Below are 15,369 nucleotides of genomic sequence, written 5' to 3' on the forward strand. Positions count from 1 at the left end.
TGAGTAGTCTTCGAAGTGGAGACCTCTTAGAGATAAGAAATAGTGCCTGGTACAAAACTGCTAGAAAACTATATAACAATTTATGATTCAATATTTCTCAGTAATAAATATACTTTATAATCATTTATGTATAAATGAGTATGAATAAAACATAGATTAAGTTAATCTTTAAGTTTTATTACATTTAAAACTGAAACCCATATATATAACCCAGTATACAAAAAAATATAAACCCATATAATAAATAAATTTTAGAAAAACTTAAGTTTTTCAATAATATAACATATGAAATCTGTTCAAAAAGAAGCTCAGAGGATTTTATCTGGGTAATGCATAAAATTCTGAAATAAATAAAATGAAACAATTCTCCAAGAATTTCTCTGCAGTTGTATTATGTTCGGTCCTTTAGGGACTGCTTCTGCACTAAGAAATTTAGCTTTAGTTACGTGCTGTTGATATGTAGGGAAATATCAAATGAATTATGTGAAAAGTAAGAGCAGGCTCAAATATGAAAAAAGTCGTTATCTTTTATATCTACATAGGGCTCTGCTCCATAATCTCTTTCTGGTTTTACTTACATACGTAATTCGTAGTCCGTCTATGGCTCGATTTGCGCTCCAGACATTTCTCATGCATGTGGAAACTCCCTTTGGAGATTAGCACATGCCATAAATTCATTTAAGTCCGCCTAATCCCGAAGCACACACACATATGTACACTCTGATATTAGTTTGGATATTGCTTACAGGGCATAGGGTACAGGGTATAAGAGTGTAAGAGAGAGAGAGAGAGAGAGCGAGGCTAAGAGGTGTAAAGAGGTTGAGGGAGACAGTGAATATGCATGGAATGCCTGCTGTAAAATTTATTTATGACTTTGTTTTTGCACACGAAACGTTTTGCTGTCTGTGCAACTGAATATTAAAAATGTTTGCATTGTCTTTGAGCAATTTTAGCTTGCAGCCAATGCATTTATCATGAGCCAGCTTAAACCAGTGCACACAAAATAATTGTATGCAAACGAACAGAATTCAGATGGCTTTGTAGAACACGGGCAGAAATCAATAAAAATCTTTAAAAAATTGTATTCTAATAAAAATGAAAATAGAAATGGAAATTTTTCATAGAGATTTTTCTAAACACATGTTTCTAGGCTTCGTGTGTGGCATTTTGTATTGACGCACTTTCATGTTTCAGATACTTTCATCGAAAGTGTCTGTGTTTATGCAATAATTACCGTATTGAATGTTATTTCTGGCATCACATCAAGGCAGAAAAAAAAATTTTTAAGCAATTGCCAAAAGAAATAAAATGCTAAAAAAAAAATTCCCCATTTCAAGTGCTTGATTATTTTATATTATTTATTATCAGTCATTTGGAAATCAAAGAATATAATAGAAATAAATCTAAACCGAAAAAGAATTAGCTGAATTGTTATTGTTATTTGCGTTGCTGATAAGTTGTTATAGGTGTGCGAGCAAATTGGCCATTGGGCACTATACGATCATTATCTTTGAAGAGTTAGCATTGAAAACGCAGATAAAAGGGAAAGTGATGAAACGTGTATTGAAGTGCGCTCTCACTATCTTCCCTCTCTCTCTCTCCCTCTCACTCTCGACTACTCACTCGCAATCCGGTTCTCTTCTACGCCGTTCTCTCGCGACGTGCGCTGCTTACATAGAGTGCACATTTAAGCGCATACAGAGTTTTGAAGTATTTTCGTTATTTCACTTTTGATAAAAACACAATTCTTTTTATTGTTTACAATTCCACTCCACGCGCTCCCTCCCCTTCGTCGCCTGAGAGCGTTCGCTGAGTGCATGGAAACGAAAGCAGAATCGGAATCGGAATCAGAATCAAAAATGGAATCGGCAGCGACTTTTTGGTTTGGCCTGCTCGCTCGTGAAATGTGCGGGCATTGTGTGATCAGTCTTTGGGACGCGTATTTGGCGTGCAGATCGCGGCCGAGAACTTCGCATCGAGAATCCACTCTCAGTGGTTGAGGCAAAACAAAAGTGAATATAACAACGAAATAAATTTAAATTGTGCATTTAAGAGGCTTATCAAGCATTTGCGGCATTTGCTGGATTATTAAATAAGCGAACGCAGCAAAAAAAAAACAGGTTATTTTTACTATTGCCCAACATAAATACATAAATTCAAATTAATTTTTAACACAAAAATATTCAACATAAAAAAAGAAACAAACTTTGCTGTTATTTAACATAAACAAGCCGCATTTGTGTTTAGTCAGCTTTAAATATGAGACCGCATATTTAACTACTTTAATTTCACAACAACAACAAAAGGAAGCAAAACAAAACTGCGCATTCAAATTAAAGCCCAATTGGTTTTCGAAGTTGGCACCCGATGCCCAGCTCCAGGAGCGAGAAGAACAGACAGCGCACATTACGGTATTTGCACAGTGGGACCGTCCAGCTGGAGTGGGCCGACCAGCTGATTTGTATTTATATTTATATTTGTTTTCGGCTCTGCTTTCAATCTGGTTTAGTTGTCAGCCGCGCAATGTGCGCGACACGCTCTGCAGAGTTCATTAGCCCAGAGTGCGGCAGCCGGAGGGTGGCTGAGTGAGTGAGCCAGAGAGAGCGAGTATGAGAGAGCGGCATGTGCTAACTTCTATGCTCTTATACGTGTAAACATGTATAAACATGTATATGTATAAGAACTCAAATTTATCATATTCTATTTGATTGCTCACTCTGCTGTCTGTGACAAACAGAATTCTATGCTCTTATACGTGCCAGCATAATATTTGCATATGTCGTTCTTATATGTATATGTATTTGTGTAAGAACTCGGATTTATCTTATTCAATTCGATTGCTCGCTCTGCTGATATCTCTGGCTCTGGCACTGAGTTTGACGTGGGCCTTGCGCTCTTCCTACTGTTTCGCCTCTTTCTTTTCCTTTGTTTTGCTTTTTTGCTTTGTATTTTTCTTATCATACGTTATTCGATAATAATACCCTATACTTATTGTCAGTACAAAGCAAAAGACAAACACATATATATTTATATATTTGGGCAAGTAGAAATTTTATATTTTATAAGTATGTATAGAATGAGATAAAAAGAAATAGAAATTAATATATGAGGTAGCATGTGTAACGAAATTTTGCAGTTATTCTTCTAAAGCATGCTCAAGGACTTTATCTTAATTGTTTATGAACCTCAGCCCAAAAATGCAATTAAAATTATTGCTCACCTTTTGCATATTTTTGATAAATGAAGTACGAAGTAAATGTATATATAGATTGCCTCCGTCATGTGATTAATTATTTACTATGAATACACGAATATCCAATATTTGCGTAGTTCACATTTGACATATCTCTCAAATGCGCAATTTATTGCTACTGAATAGATGTAGATAATAATATCTATAATGGCAAAAAACAAAAATTATTTTTGGAATTGTAGAGAGCCGATAAAAATTAATGGAAATATAATAGCTGAATGAGCAATTAAACTGAAAGATTTTGAAGAGGTAACATATGTGTGTATATATGTATGTATAATATATATTATATATGTATGTCTGGTTTGAAAAATAGTGTATTTTCTAGTTGCCAAAAAGTTTTTATTAGTCTGCGAATTACATAAGTATGTATATGCATATGTACATATATTTATATAGATTTATTTAACATGCGTCCGTAGATGTACTAAGATTTATTGCACCACAAAGAATTTAATTGTTTTTATGCCCGATAAGAAAATTGTATAATTCAAATGCTTTGAATTAATGTCGTCGAGACTTACTCAAGCTAAGCATTTTCTATAATTGGAAATAGTGAGTTTGCTTTTTTCCCAAGAATTAATATACACTACATTTAGGCTCAATAATCGAAAGCCGTAAAACTGAAAAATTCTTCTGGTATTTTTCCGTGGCTAGCTGGTAGGCCAAGTTGTTGCATTGTAAATCTTCATCTTGATGGGCAGGCCAAAGAAGTTCGACTCATGTGCATTGATGTTGGCCGAAAAACGGGTTAGGGCCTTAGAGAATATACACACATACAAAATTATATACAGATCGTGTGAAGAGCTATATGTAATACATACACTTTTGTCGGGCTCTGATAAGTAGCCATCTTCGGCTTTCAGAAAGGCCAGCACTCCATCATTGACTTCAGATCTGTTCTTCGAACAGAAGTGGCGGTTGATGGTATTATACGGAAAATTTTTTGATTTATCCGAGCTTGATCCCTTTCTCCTTTGACCTGTGTAATATTTGGACTTCCCCTTTTTCGAATCATCTTTATCATCCGGGTCATAAAACGGACATTTCTTCCGGATCTCCTCTCGTTCATAGTCGATTCTCATTTTAATGGCCTCAATCATGGTGATGGGATCGATGGGATACGGCTTATCCGGTATATTGCCCGCGAATGCAATGTCGAACGCATAATCATTGAAGTCCTCCCGATCATTTAGCGAATTCTGTATAATACCCGGACAAGTTTGATCCATGACCAAGGCGTTGAAGAATAGCGTATTTGTGCGCTGTATATACCGTTGCTCAGCTGCCGAAAGAAAAGCAAAGGATGAGGTCAAGTCATTTTATATGAGTCCAGATCTCCATCTCTAACTCACGTGTCGAATCATCGACAAAGGGCGTTACTCGCAATGGCTTTTGGTCGGAGGTGGGACTGGCACCGGGACCAAGACTGGGTCCAGGAGCCTGCTGACCGTAAGGCTGTCCTATTTGAGTTGAATTCATGATGGGCATAAAGGAGTTCTGAGTCGTGCCCTGCCAGCTATCATTGGAGCATGCTGCACAAGATTGCTGTGTGCGATTGGTAGTTGAAGACATTGGATTTGTATCGAAGAAAGTCACCTGTGCTTAGTGAGAGAGGAATTAATAAAACACTCAAGTAGTGGGAGAGAGGGAGGGAGTAAGTGACGGAGTGAGGATTTGAGAAATAGATCACTACCAAAACTAATCTATAGCACATTCATGCCATCGACTATCAATAGTGAATCTTGCTAGGGTGTTTACTAGTCGGATATTTAACAAACATTCCGTTACTTACATTTGCATTCCCCTGCATAACGGGACCTCTCATGTAGGGCGCCCTCTGCTGCGCCTGGGGCAACTGCATATAGGTCGTCGTGTCATACGAATCGTTGCAGTCCCGCTGCTTTTGGTTGTGAATAGATGATAGATGGGAGAATTTGTGATTTTAGTTGGATACCAGCGCTCACCTGTATCGGCGCACAGGACGTGCTCCCAGCTGCCTGCTGCCGCTGGGGGTAAGCCACTTGGCATGGAGCTGCCGCTGACGGCTGAAATTGAGTTGGCTTTAGGAGCTGCCATCGAGGCCTCGGTCGACTTGGACTTACCCTTTGTGCCATGGGCCGGGCGGAATATGCTTGACTCTGATTCGGATCAGCATTCTGGCAGCATGAATGCTTTGCCTGCTGTGGCAATTGCTGTTGTGGCTGCTGCTGTGGTTGTTGTTGCTGCTGCTGCGGCTGTTGCTTCTGCTGCTGTGCGCGTAGCTGTCCACAGGATGAGCGTGTACAGGGCTGCCTGCCCGCATTCATGGTGCTATTAAGTGGAGGCTCCTAGAAACAAACCCCCAAAGAGAATAACAGCTCGTATGAGGGCTTTCATTTACACTCGAAGCTCCTTGTGTGGTCGGAGCTCTACTCACAAACTTCTCATAGGTTTGATCCTTGCATTGCCAGTTGCCATTGGAGGAGGGGCCCTGCTGCAGCTGTTGCTGCAGCTGAATCTGCTGCTGCTTTTGCATTCGCAGCCATTTCTCATAGCTCAGATCAAATCCTCTTTCTTCCGGCGGACCTGGTGTTTGTGGTCGCATCGGATCGTAGCATAGCCCATTGTTCGAGAGTATATAGCCGCTGCTGGTTGGCCTATTGGGACACTGAGAAAGCAAAGGTAATAATTACATATGCGAAAAAAGAAGGCAGCAGTGGGCAGTATCAGGCTGAGCTAATCTAATCATGAGACCATCTATCAAGTCCGTGGTATCATGTTATAAACTACCACTGCAGACCTAGTCTATTTCATGATCGATCTCGACCAGATGAACTCAATTTATATTCAGAACTTACGGTTGAACATGATGCTCCTCCACCCGACTGATTCGATTTTCGTTTCTGCAAAAGCATGGAATATGTTAATGCTCTTTGGATAAAAGCGAAGTGAAGTGTAGTAGCTTACGTAGACCTCAGTTGGCTGTAAACTTCCTGTGCTCTAAGAGTTGAAATTAAAATTAAATTTGATTTTTTCTAAAGCCAAGTTATTTGAATACTCACGTTTTTCTCGTCCTGCTGATCTTCCCGACGAGACTCGGTTTGTGATGCCGGAGCGCTTACAGAGCGACTGCGTCGATCCATTTGGCCACGTACTATGGAAGGTACATTGTTCACCTGCGTCCAAAAATCCCGAGCAATTTGCAAGGGCTAAAACAAAGGGAGATAGATGTGAAATGCTTGGAGTAACGTAGAGTATAATCCGGTTGGGGTACCTGAATCGTTATTGAGGATGCGTCCTGGACGGCAGTCGTCAGCTTGGAGGGACGCTTCTGCGCTTCACCTTTCTCTGGAGGATTACTCCCATGCATATTTACTGGATAATGATTTATGGGCTTGTATTCGGCATAACCTCCACCGTCCCAAGCATCAGAGCCACTCTCCGTAAGACTTAGACACGATAGGTTTGTGTCAAGCTCCTGCCCTTTTTCTTCTGGCCAATAATTCAGGAGTTGACTAAAATCCACATAGACCGTTAACTCATTAGACGGCCCCAGAGTATCGCTTAAATTATACATTTGAGGTATTTTCTTCACTTACAGTTGATTGCAGTTCCAGCTGGTCACAATAGTTAACTACTTACCTGAAATCAATCGCCCCTGATGAACAGATTATTGTAAGCAAAACTTGGGCCTGAAATTTTGTTAGCCTAGACGCGATCAAAGTTAAATAACCATCATATCTAAAATAAAAGAAATTTCTATAAATTCAATTTCAAAATTCTTCCAAAAGTCAAGGCTGACTAGCTTAGGGGGATACGGGGCAAGGCATAATTTAAATTATTTTGACAGAACGAAATCAAATATTCTATAATTATTTTCACCTTTTTATAGGGTATTCATTTATAAAATTATTTTTTCTATAAATGTATTTTTTCTATAAATAAAGAAATAGTTTCGTTTTCTTTTCAAAGCAATTAAAGAAAATTCACGCCGATATATACCCTGTAATTTCTATATAAATTAATGGGCAGAGTAGCTTCGTCTCTAACACTTCAAATTCATTTTATTTCATTTTTCAATTCTTTTTCAATTGTTAATAAGTTATTCACTTTTATATATTTGCCACGTGTATACCTTACAAACTGAGTACAGGGTATTGCATCGTTGCTATTTTCAAACTTTCTACTTTCTATGCAAATAACAAACCAATTCTATATCTCAATTTAGTTTCAGTGCCAAGTTGAGCTTGTTCATGCAAGAAAACTCAGGATATTAACGGGCATATACCCTGTAATCTATAGCATATGAAGAAAAGCGTATGAATGAAACAAGTTCTTATCTTCGTATATATATTATGATTTATTTTATTATATATTAATGACTTTGCTTCTTCAATATTACATTTGATGCACTTAAGTCTAACTGGTAGTCGCATATACCTCTTGGCCTACCCTCAACAGCTCGCCTTATCATTAGGCAACTGCTTCAATGGCAAACTCCACAAAAGCCAAATCGTTTCTGTTGTTGTCCATATCCGTTTCCTGTGTGCACATCCTGCCCCTGGGGCAGCCGTCGTGCCGCACAGCGACTGTGCCGCCCATTTGCTCGGCGAGCTGTGCTAGGAATGTGGGCGTGGCATGCACATTACGCGTAAAATCCAATTCACGCAAACTCGCCGACTGGCTGACAATAAACCGGAGCAGAGCACGCGGCACATGCAACGCCTGCGGCAGCCACTTGATGCTGCCATCCGTGGCATCATAGTGCACCATCAGCTGTGAGTGCCAAGCGAACCGCTGCAGCTGCACCACGCTCAAGTGGCCAGCCAGCAGACGCGGCAGGCTGCCATCCAGTTGACATTGCAAACGCAATGCCACAATTTGACGGGCAGCACCACCAACACCACCAACACCATTAACACCACCAACACCACCCCGGCCGAGAGCCGCCAGGCAGGCGGATACGGTTGCGGTGGCCAATCCGCCAGCATTCGCTTTCTCTTTGTCGGCATTGTCAATGTCGCCGCTGCAGCAGAGGAAGCCTGTCAACTGGCGCAGCTGCGGCAGCTGGGCAATTTCCTTGCTGGCCGCACGCAGCGCGCACGCCGGAATTTTCAGCGTTTGCAGCGTTTGGCAATATTCAATGTCGGCCAAGGCTGGCGTTGCCGTGGCGCCGCAGATGCCGCTGCCTGGCAGCAGCTCAAAGTGGCACAACTGCGGCAGCTGGACCAGCGCGCGGCAGAGCTGCGCGGCTTCCACGCCCACACAGCCGCCCAGCTGCAGCTGCGTCAGGTTGGGGCAGAGCCGAGGCAGCTGCCGCAGCAGCGCCTCCGAGTGGCATGCCCCAAAGCTAAGCCTTTGCATGTTGGGCATGCATACCGGCTTCTGCTCCAGTTGGCGCTTCCGTTTACGTTTCCGTTTCGATTGCAGCCAGTCCGGCAGCTCAGCCTGCCATACGTTGAGATTAAGCAGCGCCCGTGTCAGCCGGGCCATGTGGCCGAGCAGCTGGCTCTGCTCGCTGGCGCGTAGGCCTTCCAACTGCTGCGGCTCCTGCTGCCAATCGAATTCGCTGGCATATTTACGCTGCCAAATTTGCAGCACCAGCGGACGCAGCCGTCCGCCCAGCCGCAGCAGCGCGAATTGGTCCTTAATTGAGAGCTGGGCGCAGATCAGCAGCAGGCAATCATCATTCAGGCTTGTCAGCGTAACGGGTGCTGCAAGAAAGTCGGAGTGATGGTTAGACAGATAGAGATGGAAGCCATTTGATTAATTTCGGCTGAGGCAGCCATTCGATGTTTGCTTTGATTACCGTTATGCTGCCTGAGCTGCATTTCGTTTCGATTTCGCTGTTGCCTCGACAAAAACGCCCTTTGAACTGAATTAGCATTGCTGTGACTCGGCTGAGACGCTGCTGCGGCTCTGCTACGACGCTGCTGTGCTCTGCACCCCCTGCCTCCAATCACTGTCCCAGTCAGCTGAGACTCCAGCTGTGCGACATCGATACCAACCCGACAATAACACACATGCACCATTTGTTGCAAGCCATGCGCACAGTGGGCTCACTCTTATTGTGTGGATGATGAAAATGTAGAGAGAAGATTTATATATAAACATATATTTATACTTTTATTTAATTATTTATTTATTAATTTATTCTAAATATTTTTATATATATAGATAAACTATAATATATAATATAAATATTATGATATATAAGCAGCATTTTCAATGACGCACACACCACTGTGCCGCTGTTGGTGGTGGTGTAGCTGCTGCTACCGCCGCTGCTTCTGCTGGTGGTGGGTGCCGCTGGATGTTTACAGAAATAAACGCAACCCCTGGCAGGCACACGCCCGCCCAAAGTCCGCTCTCAGTTCTTTCTTTGCTGTTCTCACTTGAGGCGAAGGCCGTCGCAGTTCGATTGTCTTTTATCGCTGGGAGTTTGGGCTATTTTTAAAAGAGCCGCAAGTGGAGGAGGTTGCCACTTGATAAGTAAATGTGGGCATGTGGCAACCATGGCCGGAGTCGTATGAGCCGATCAGGCACTCGCATTGAACTTTGCTTTTTCAGTCAGCAGCAACCGATTGGGTAGGCTCTCTGTAGCTGGGACAGCCAGTCATGTTTTGTTTTTAGCATATTCGTTGTTAGGAGAGAATCACACAAAATTCGAAATTTCTCAAAAATCGAGGTAGCTGAAAATTCGGTAATGGCAACTAGAGGGAATAAGTGGCTACTCCGCTTGCCCAAATATCCGCCGCGATATTCCACGACCCGAGTCAACAATCCGCCGGATCGAGCAATGGGCATGAATAACGACGGCAATCGGAATTCGGACTCCGACAGAGATCGGGATCAGCCCACCAAATATGCCACAGTCTGTTGGCACATCAGCTTGGTCATATTGATTAGCACGATGATCCTGGCCCTCGTGTGGACGGTCTATCTGAGCGTCGACTATTACGCCTGCACCCAGGAGGGGCGTTTCGAGAAGATGAGGCACGACTTTCTGACGCGCGAGCGACTACGGCGCGTGGGCGGCAAATTGAAATTGACCGATTTCGAGGAAATGGCCAACGGACGCCTGCTGGCGATCAAGCAGGTGGACGAAGAAATGCATAATATCTGGAGTGACTATCAGCCACGTCCGCACTTCCTATCCAAGTACAAAATCAACGAGACCGATCTCTACAGTGTGCTACGCGCGATGCCCAAGGGGGGACTGCTGCATGTTCACGATGCTGGCATGTTCAAGACGGATCGCCTCATTGAGCTCACGAAGTACTCGGACTTGTGGGCCTGTGTGGCCATCGATGGCACGTTTGAGGACTTCCGCTTCTCTAAGAACTTTCCCCACATTGAGCCCCGCGGCGACTACAAATGCAATTGGATGATGATGAGCAACTTCAGGCAGCAGGACGAGAACATCGCCCTGAAGAAGTTGCGCGACAGCCTGTCCATCGATTCGAATGGCTTCACCAGCGCCACTGACTTAGCCAATCACATGAGACGGGCCCATCGTCTCATTCTCGGCCTGATCACATATCGCCCCATGTGGCCCACCTATCTTATATCGATGCTCGAGGATTTCTACGCCGATGGTGTCAGCTACGTCGAGCTACGCTCCTCGCTGCCCATTGTGAGTAATGATTAATTGTGAGGCGATAATTGATTGCTATAAATAATCAACCTGCCTCCATAGATGTACGATCTAATTGGGTCGAACTATACCATTGCGGATACGGTTAATACAATAATCACCACCACGAACATCTTCCGTTCCGAACACGAAGACTTCGTTGGCATGAAATTGATCTATGCACCTTTGCGGGACCATAATGACAGCAATCTGGACACATATATTGCCAATGCACGGTTTTTGAAGGTAGAGTCCTGGGGTTTACTATCTGTAGCGCAGAGAAGACTATAAAGTTAGAGATTTAGATATGGAAAGAGAGGAATGTGTGGGTAGATGAATAGGGACTAGACGATTCTGATCTAGATGTGAATACCTCAGGGTCTAAAGACTATATTAGTCATATATCATATAATTCTTAGAGCCTTCCCTGTCTTTCCTAGGGTTTCGCTTTTCATTCCTTGCTCGATCATAAATGCCTAACTCTGTCAATCTCTACCTGCCCTTAGGCGAATTTCCCCAGCTTTTTCATTGGTTTCGATCTGATCAATTTGGGAGACGAGTGCAATATGCCGCCGCTTGGAGATTCAGTACAGCTGCTGCACATCAGCAAAGAAATCGACTTCTATTTCCATGCGGGAGAGTCGCGCTGTGTGAACTCTACCAAAGGCAGCACACCAGATGCCAATGTCGTGGATGCCCTGCTGCTGGGCAGCAAGCGAATAGGCAATTCCTTGAAATTGCCATTGCATACGGAAATGTTGAAGGTGATGCGATTGCTGAAGGTGGCCGCCGAGGTGTGTCCACTGTCCAATTACCATATGCAGTATGTGAACGATTTCAGTCAGCATCCGGCGGCGTATCTGATTGCCGCCGGCTATCCCATTGTGGTGGGCTCGGATTATCCGTATTTCTGGAATGCGGCGCCTCTAACCGATGATTTCTATGTGGCCTTCGTGGGCATTGCCAATGGTCAGGCCAATTTGCGTCTACTGAAGCAGCTGGCCATGAATTCGTTTATGTACAGCGCCCTGAACGAAGTCGAGAAGCGTAAGGCTCTGTCGATTTGGCAACACAACTGGGATCAGTGGATCGCGGGCATCGTGCGCCTAGTCTAATGCTACAGTCGATCAATGAAAAACTTTCCATTCGTTTTACCTGAAATTCATTACTGTAAATGACAAATTAATTTACATATAATACTAACTCCATAACTATCCCTCTGTCTAACGCACTTTATTTGGCAATTGAGCGCTCTCTCAAGTGCTTTATAGCACATTTCCTTCAGCTTGGCTGTGGACAGTCATCGAAGGTCCATAAAGTTGTGTGCACTTGACTTTGCGTGAACTACGGCTCTATCGGACGTCAGCCGACCGTTAGTCGTTAGTCGGCAATCTAATCTCTGGCTTTCATAAATCAAGATGCCTCTCTGATTGGTGAGCGATTAGGGCTCCGTTGCCAGCCGTGGGATTCAAGCCGGAGTGCAGGGAGCCCATTCAATCAGATCTTGCTGCTTTCAGCTATCGCCGCATGCCGAAGCACGTGTTAAATCAAAGATAATAATTGTGGTTTCACTCTTTGCAGATAACGAGCACACGGCACTCGAATTAGCCAAAAATAAAATAAACAAAATTGAACAGCGACTGGTGCGAGAGCCTCAGTTGTTTTACGAGCTTCGGCGCGCGCGCACACACACATCAGATTCTCTGGAAAAATCTGTGACAATGCTGCGAGCTAATCTAATCGGACTGCTGTGCCTCTGCCTGTCTCTGGGCCCGGCTGAGTCACGCACGCGGCCCAAAGATTTGACCATTACGAAATTCGTGACCATTGGCAGCGGCGGCGGCACATCCCACGTGGAGTCTTTGCTGGGCAACAGTCGGCCCAGTCCGGAGACGTACAAGACGGTGCGCAATGCCTTCTTCAACTACGAGGAGTCGAGAGCGCTGGGCAACGATCTGGAGCTGAGCTCGCGCGAGCTGCAAGCCAACGGGACGATCATGGAGGCCAAGCTAACGGAGTACAAAGAGGGCCTAATAACGCCGTATCTCTTCAAGCCGTCGCAGCATATCTTCAACGTGCTCGCGGCCATCGATAAGACGGCCCTCTTCCAGATCCTGAAGCGCATGCCCAAGGGCGCAGTTCTGCATGCCCACGACACGGCTCTGTGCAGCACCAAGTCCATCATTGAGATGACCTACTATGATCATCTGTGGATTTGCCAGCAGGCTGGTGATCTAAGTGCCGCCGCTCTGCGGTTCGCCAAGACCAAGCCCGACGCTCTGACTGATCCCAACTGTGATTGGAGTCTGCTGTCGGAGGTGCGCAAACAGTATGGAGCTGACAAGGTGGACGAATATTTGGCCGAGCGCCTCACGCTGTACCCGACGACGGACTTCCAGGATATCAATGCTGCTTGGACCAGATTCACGCAAATCTTCCGGCTGCTCGACGGACTGCTCATGTACGCCCCGGTCTGGAGTGACTATTACTACAAGGCGCTGCAGGAGTTCTACGACGATGGCGTTCAATACCTGGAATTCCGTACGACGTTGCCCACGGTAAGTTGCAACAAATTGAGCTTGGGGCAGATCGTCAATCTTTGATTTTCATTCAACAGCTCTACGATATGGAAGGCACCGAGTTCACCCCGCTCGACACTGTGCGCATCTATGTGCAGACCCTGGAGAAGTTTATGAATCACCCAGATAACAAGGACTTCATTGGCTCACGCATGATCTATGCGCCTCTGCGCAATACAGATGCCGCGGGCGTGGCACGCTACATCGAGACACTCAAGCAGGTTAAGGTAGGTGATCTCCAGAGTTCCACTCACCTTGGCCCTGCTTAATTTCATCCCCGATTGGCAGGCAACGTATCCAGATTTCTTGGCTGGTTTCGATCTGGTGGGTCAGGAGGATCTGGGACGTCCGCTGCGAGAGTTTGTGGATCAGCTGCTGGAGGTGCCCGAGGATATTGACTTCTATTTCCATGCGGGCGAGACGAATTGGTATGGCTCGACGGTCGATGAGAATCTGATTGATGCTCTGCTGCTGGGCACGAAGCGCATTGGCCACGGCTTCGGTCTCGTCAAGCATCCCGTGGTGCTCGATATGGTTAAGAAACTGAATGTGGCCATCGAGGTGAATCCTTTGTCGAATCAAGTGCTCAAGCTGGTCAGCGATTTCCGTAACCATCCGTGCTCTCAGTTCTTCGCCGACGGCTATCCGGTCATCATCTCATCCGATGATCCCAGCTTCTGGAAGGCCACGCCCCTCTCGCACGACTATTACATCGCCTTCCTGGGAATCGCCTCGCAGCACGCAGACCTGCGCCTGCTCAAGAAGCTGGCGCTCAACTCCATTCAATACAGTTCGCTCTCCGCCGACCAGAAGTTCGATGCGCTCAATAAGTGGCAGACGAAGTGGGATCAGTTCATCGACTATGTCAACGGCGTGCCGAACACTGCGCCCGGCCAGCAGCTCGATTGACTAGCACGGGTGGTGGCAGCGCTTCTGATTACGTACAGTCTTTGGCGCTAGTCGGGCTACAATCAATCTACGAATTCTGACCGACCTCTCCTGCAGGAAGAGCATGAGCAATGCCTCGCTCCTGCTCAGCTCTGTAGCACAGTGTATGGACGCTCCTATGTCGCTCTCCGATTCACACACTGCATTCATCTTGATTCATGTTCCCATTCACGCTGTTTTATGTTAAGCTAATTAATATTGATTAGTGTTTAGGCATAGTGTTAAGCTCCACTAAGCACTCGACTTCCAAGGTTGTTCGCACTAAGTACCCTAACAGATTCAGCACTTGAATTTGCTCTGTTTATAAGCTTTTGTACTAAAACATTTTGAATAAAGAGCTCGACTTATCGGCTTGCCAGCTAAAAGCAACCTCAGGATAACAGTAATGAGCAAGGCAGTCAAGCGTGCACCTCACTGCCAATAGAGATGGAAGCGTGAGTTCGCACGAACTGCAGTAGTTGACTGTAATAGCTAAGATCTGATTTACATATATTAGTGAAGGTAAAGCTGAAAACAGTTTAAAGTATTTTATCTGGAGGATAAATTTAATTCGATTTATCTTATTTGACGGGAGATTAGTTTTCTCGAGACAAATTCTGAGTACAGTAAATCAAAATGTTATAATTAAAGCTTACTCTACAATGCACTAGAGGTAGATGCCTATTCTTTAAGGTACATGGTAAAGCTCAGTTCATATATTTTCATACTCTACTCTACTCATGCTCTCCTTATAGTTCGATTTAGTAGATATCTGAGGCAAATGTGATAATGTGTTGAAGTGCACGACTCTGTTGCCTTATCCGCAGATCACTTACCATGAGGATATATTTACCAAGAGTCGAGCTCACATTCAAATGTATCGTATATTATTTTACATCCCTTTCATTTGCCATAATTCGATTCAACATCGTGCCAAAGTGCATGTTAAATTTACAATGAGCCCAGGCCAAGGAGGTGTTTCGGCACTCAAA

At 44.5% G+C, this 15,369-nt stretch overlaps 4 protein-coding genes across 8 annotated transcripts; 2 read left to right on the forward strand and 2 right to left on the reverse strand.

Annotated features, from left to right (window-relative positions):
* Positions 1-1,905: 1,905 nt before the first annotated feature.
* On the forward strand, positions 1,906-14,767 carry LOC6581708 (adenosine deaminase 2). Of its 2 annotated transcripts, none has more exons than XM_015161997.3 (4): positions 1,906-2,012; positions 12,453-13,429; positions 13,489-13,677; positions 13,739-14,767. In XM_015161997.3, exons 2-4 carry the CDS (start codon positions 12,593-12,595, stop codon positions 14,357-14,359), a joined length of 1,647 nt encoding a protein of 548 aa, XP_015017483.1. In that variant the 5' UTR covers positions 1,906-2,012; positions 12,453-12,592; the 3' UTR covers positions 14,360-14,767. The 2 variants fall into 2 exon arrangements, with proteins under 2 accessions (XP_015017483.1, XP_002007430.1); XM_002007394.4 differs by having other exon boundaries at positions 1,919-2,120.
* LOC6581706 (RNA polymerase II degradation factor 1) lies at positions 3,636-7,063 on the reverse strand. Of its 4 annotated transcripts, none has more exons than XM_044010307.1 (12): positions 6,878-7,063; positions 6,510-6,750; positions 6,298-6,444; positions 6,203-6,235; positions 6,094-6,138; positions 5,673-5,903; positions 5,359-5,583; positions 5,221-5,301; positions 5,049-5,156; positions 4,609-4,852; positions 4,078-4,538; positions 3,636-4,011 (listed from the first exon to the last, which is right to left on the reverse strand). In XM_044010307.1, the coding sequence occupies exons 2-12, from the start codon at positions 6,603-6,605 to the stop codon at positions 3,907-3,909; spliced, it is 1,776 nt and encodes a 591-aa protein (XP_043866242.1). In that variant the 5' UTR covers positions 6,606-6,750; positions 6,878-7,063; the 3' UTR covers positions 3,636-3,906. The 4 variants fall into 4 exon arrangements, with proteins under 4 accessions (XP_043866242.1, XP_032586710.1, XP_032586709.1 ...); XM_032730819.2 differs by having other exon boundaries at positions 5,049-5,153; positions 6,510-6,824; XM_032730818.2 differs by having other exon boundaries at positions 6,510-6,824.
* LOC26528513 lies at positions 7,576-9,142 on the reverse strand. Its single transcript, XM_032730825.2, has 2 exons — positions 9,045-9,142; positions 7,576-8,949 (listed from the first exon to the last, which is right to left on the reverse strand). Exons 1-2 carry the CDS (start codon positions 9,064-9,066, stop codon positions 7,709-7,711), a joined length of 1,263 nt encoding a protein of 420 aa, XP_032586716.2. The 5' UTR covers positions 9,067-9,142; the 3' UTR covers positions 7,576-7,708.
* Positions 9,825-12,085, forward strand: LOC6581707 (adenosine deaminase 2). Its single transcript, XM_002007393.4, has 3 exons — positions 9,825-10,871; positions 10,935-11,117; positions 11,378-12,085. Exons 1-3 carry the CDS (start codon positions 9,942-9,944, stop codon positions 11,984-11,986), a joined length of 1,722 nt encoding a protein of 573 aa, XP_002007429.1. The 5' UTR covers positions 9,825-9,941; the 3' UTR covers positions 11,987-12,085.
* Positions 14,768-15,369: the final 602 nt, after the last annotated feature.

The sequence above is a fragment of the Drosophila mojavensis genome, unplaced genomic scaffold, assembly GCF_018153725.1.
Source record: "Drosophila mojavensis isolate 15081-1352.22 unplaced genomic scaffold, ASM1815372v1 contig_74, whole genome shotgun sequence".
In the NCBI taxonomy this organism is placed as follows: Eukaryota; Metazoa; Arthropoda; class Insecta; order Diptera; family Drosophilidae; genus Drosophila; species Drosophila mojavensis.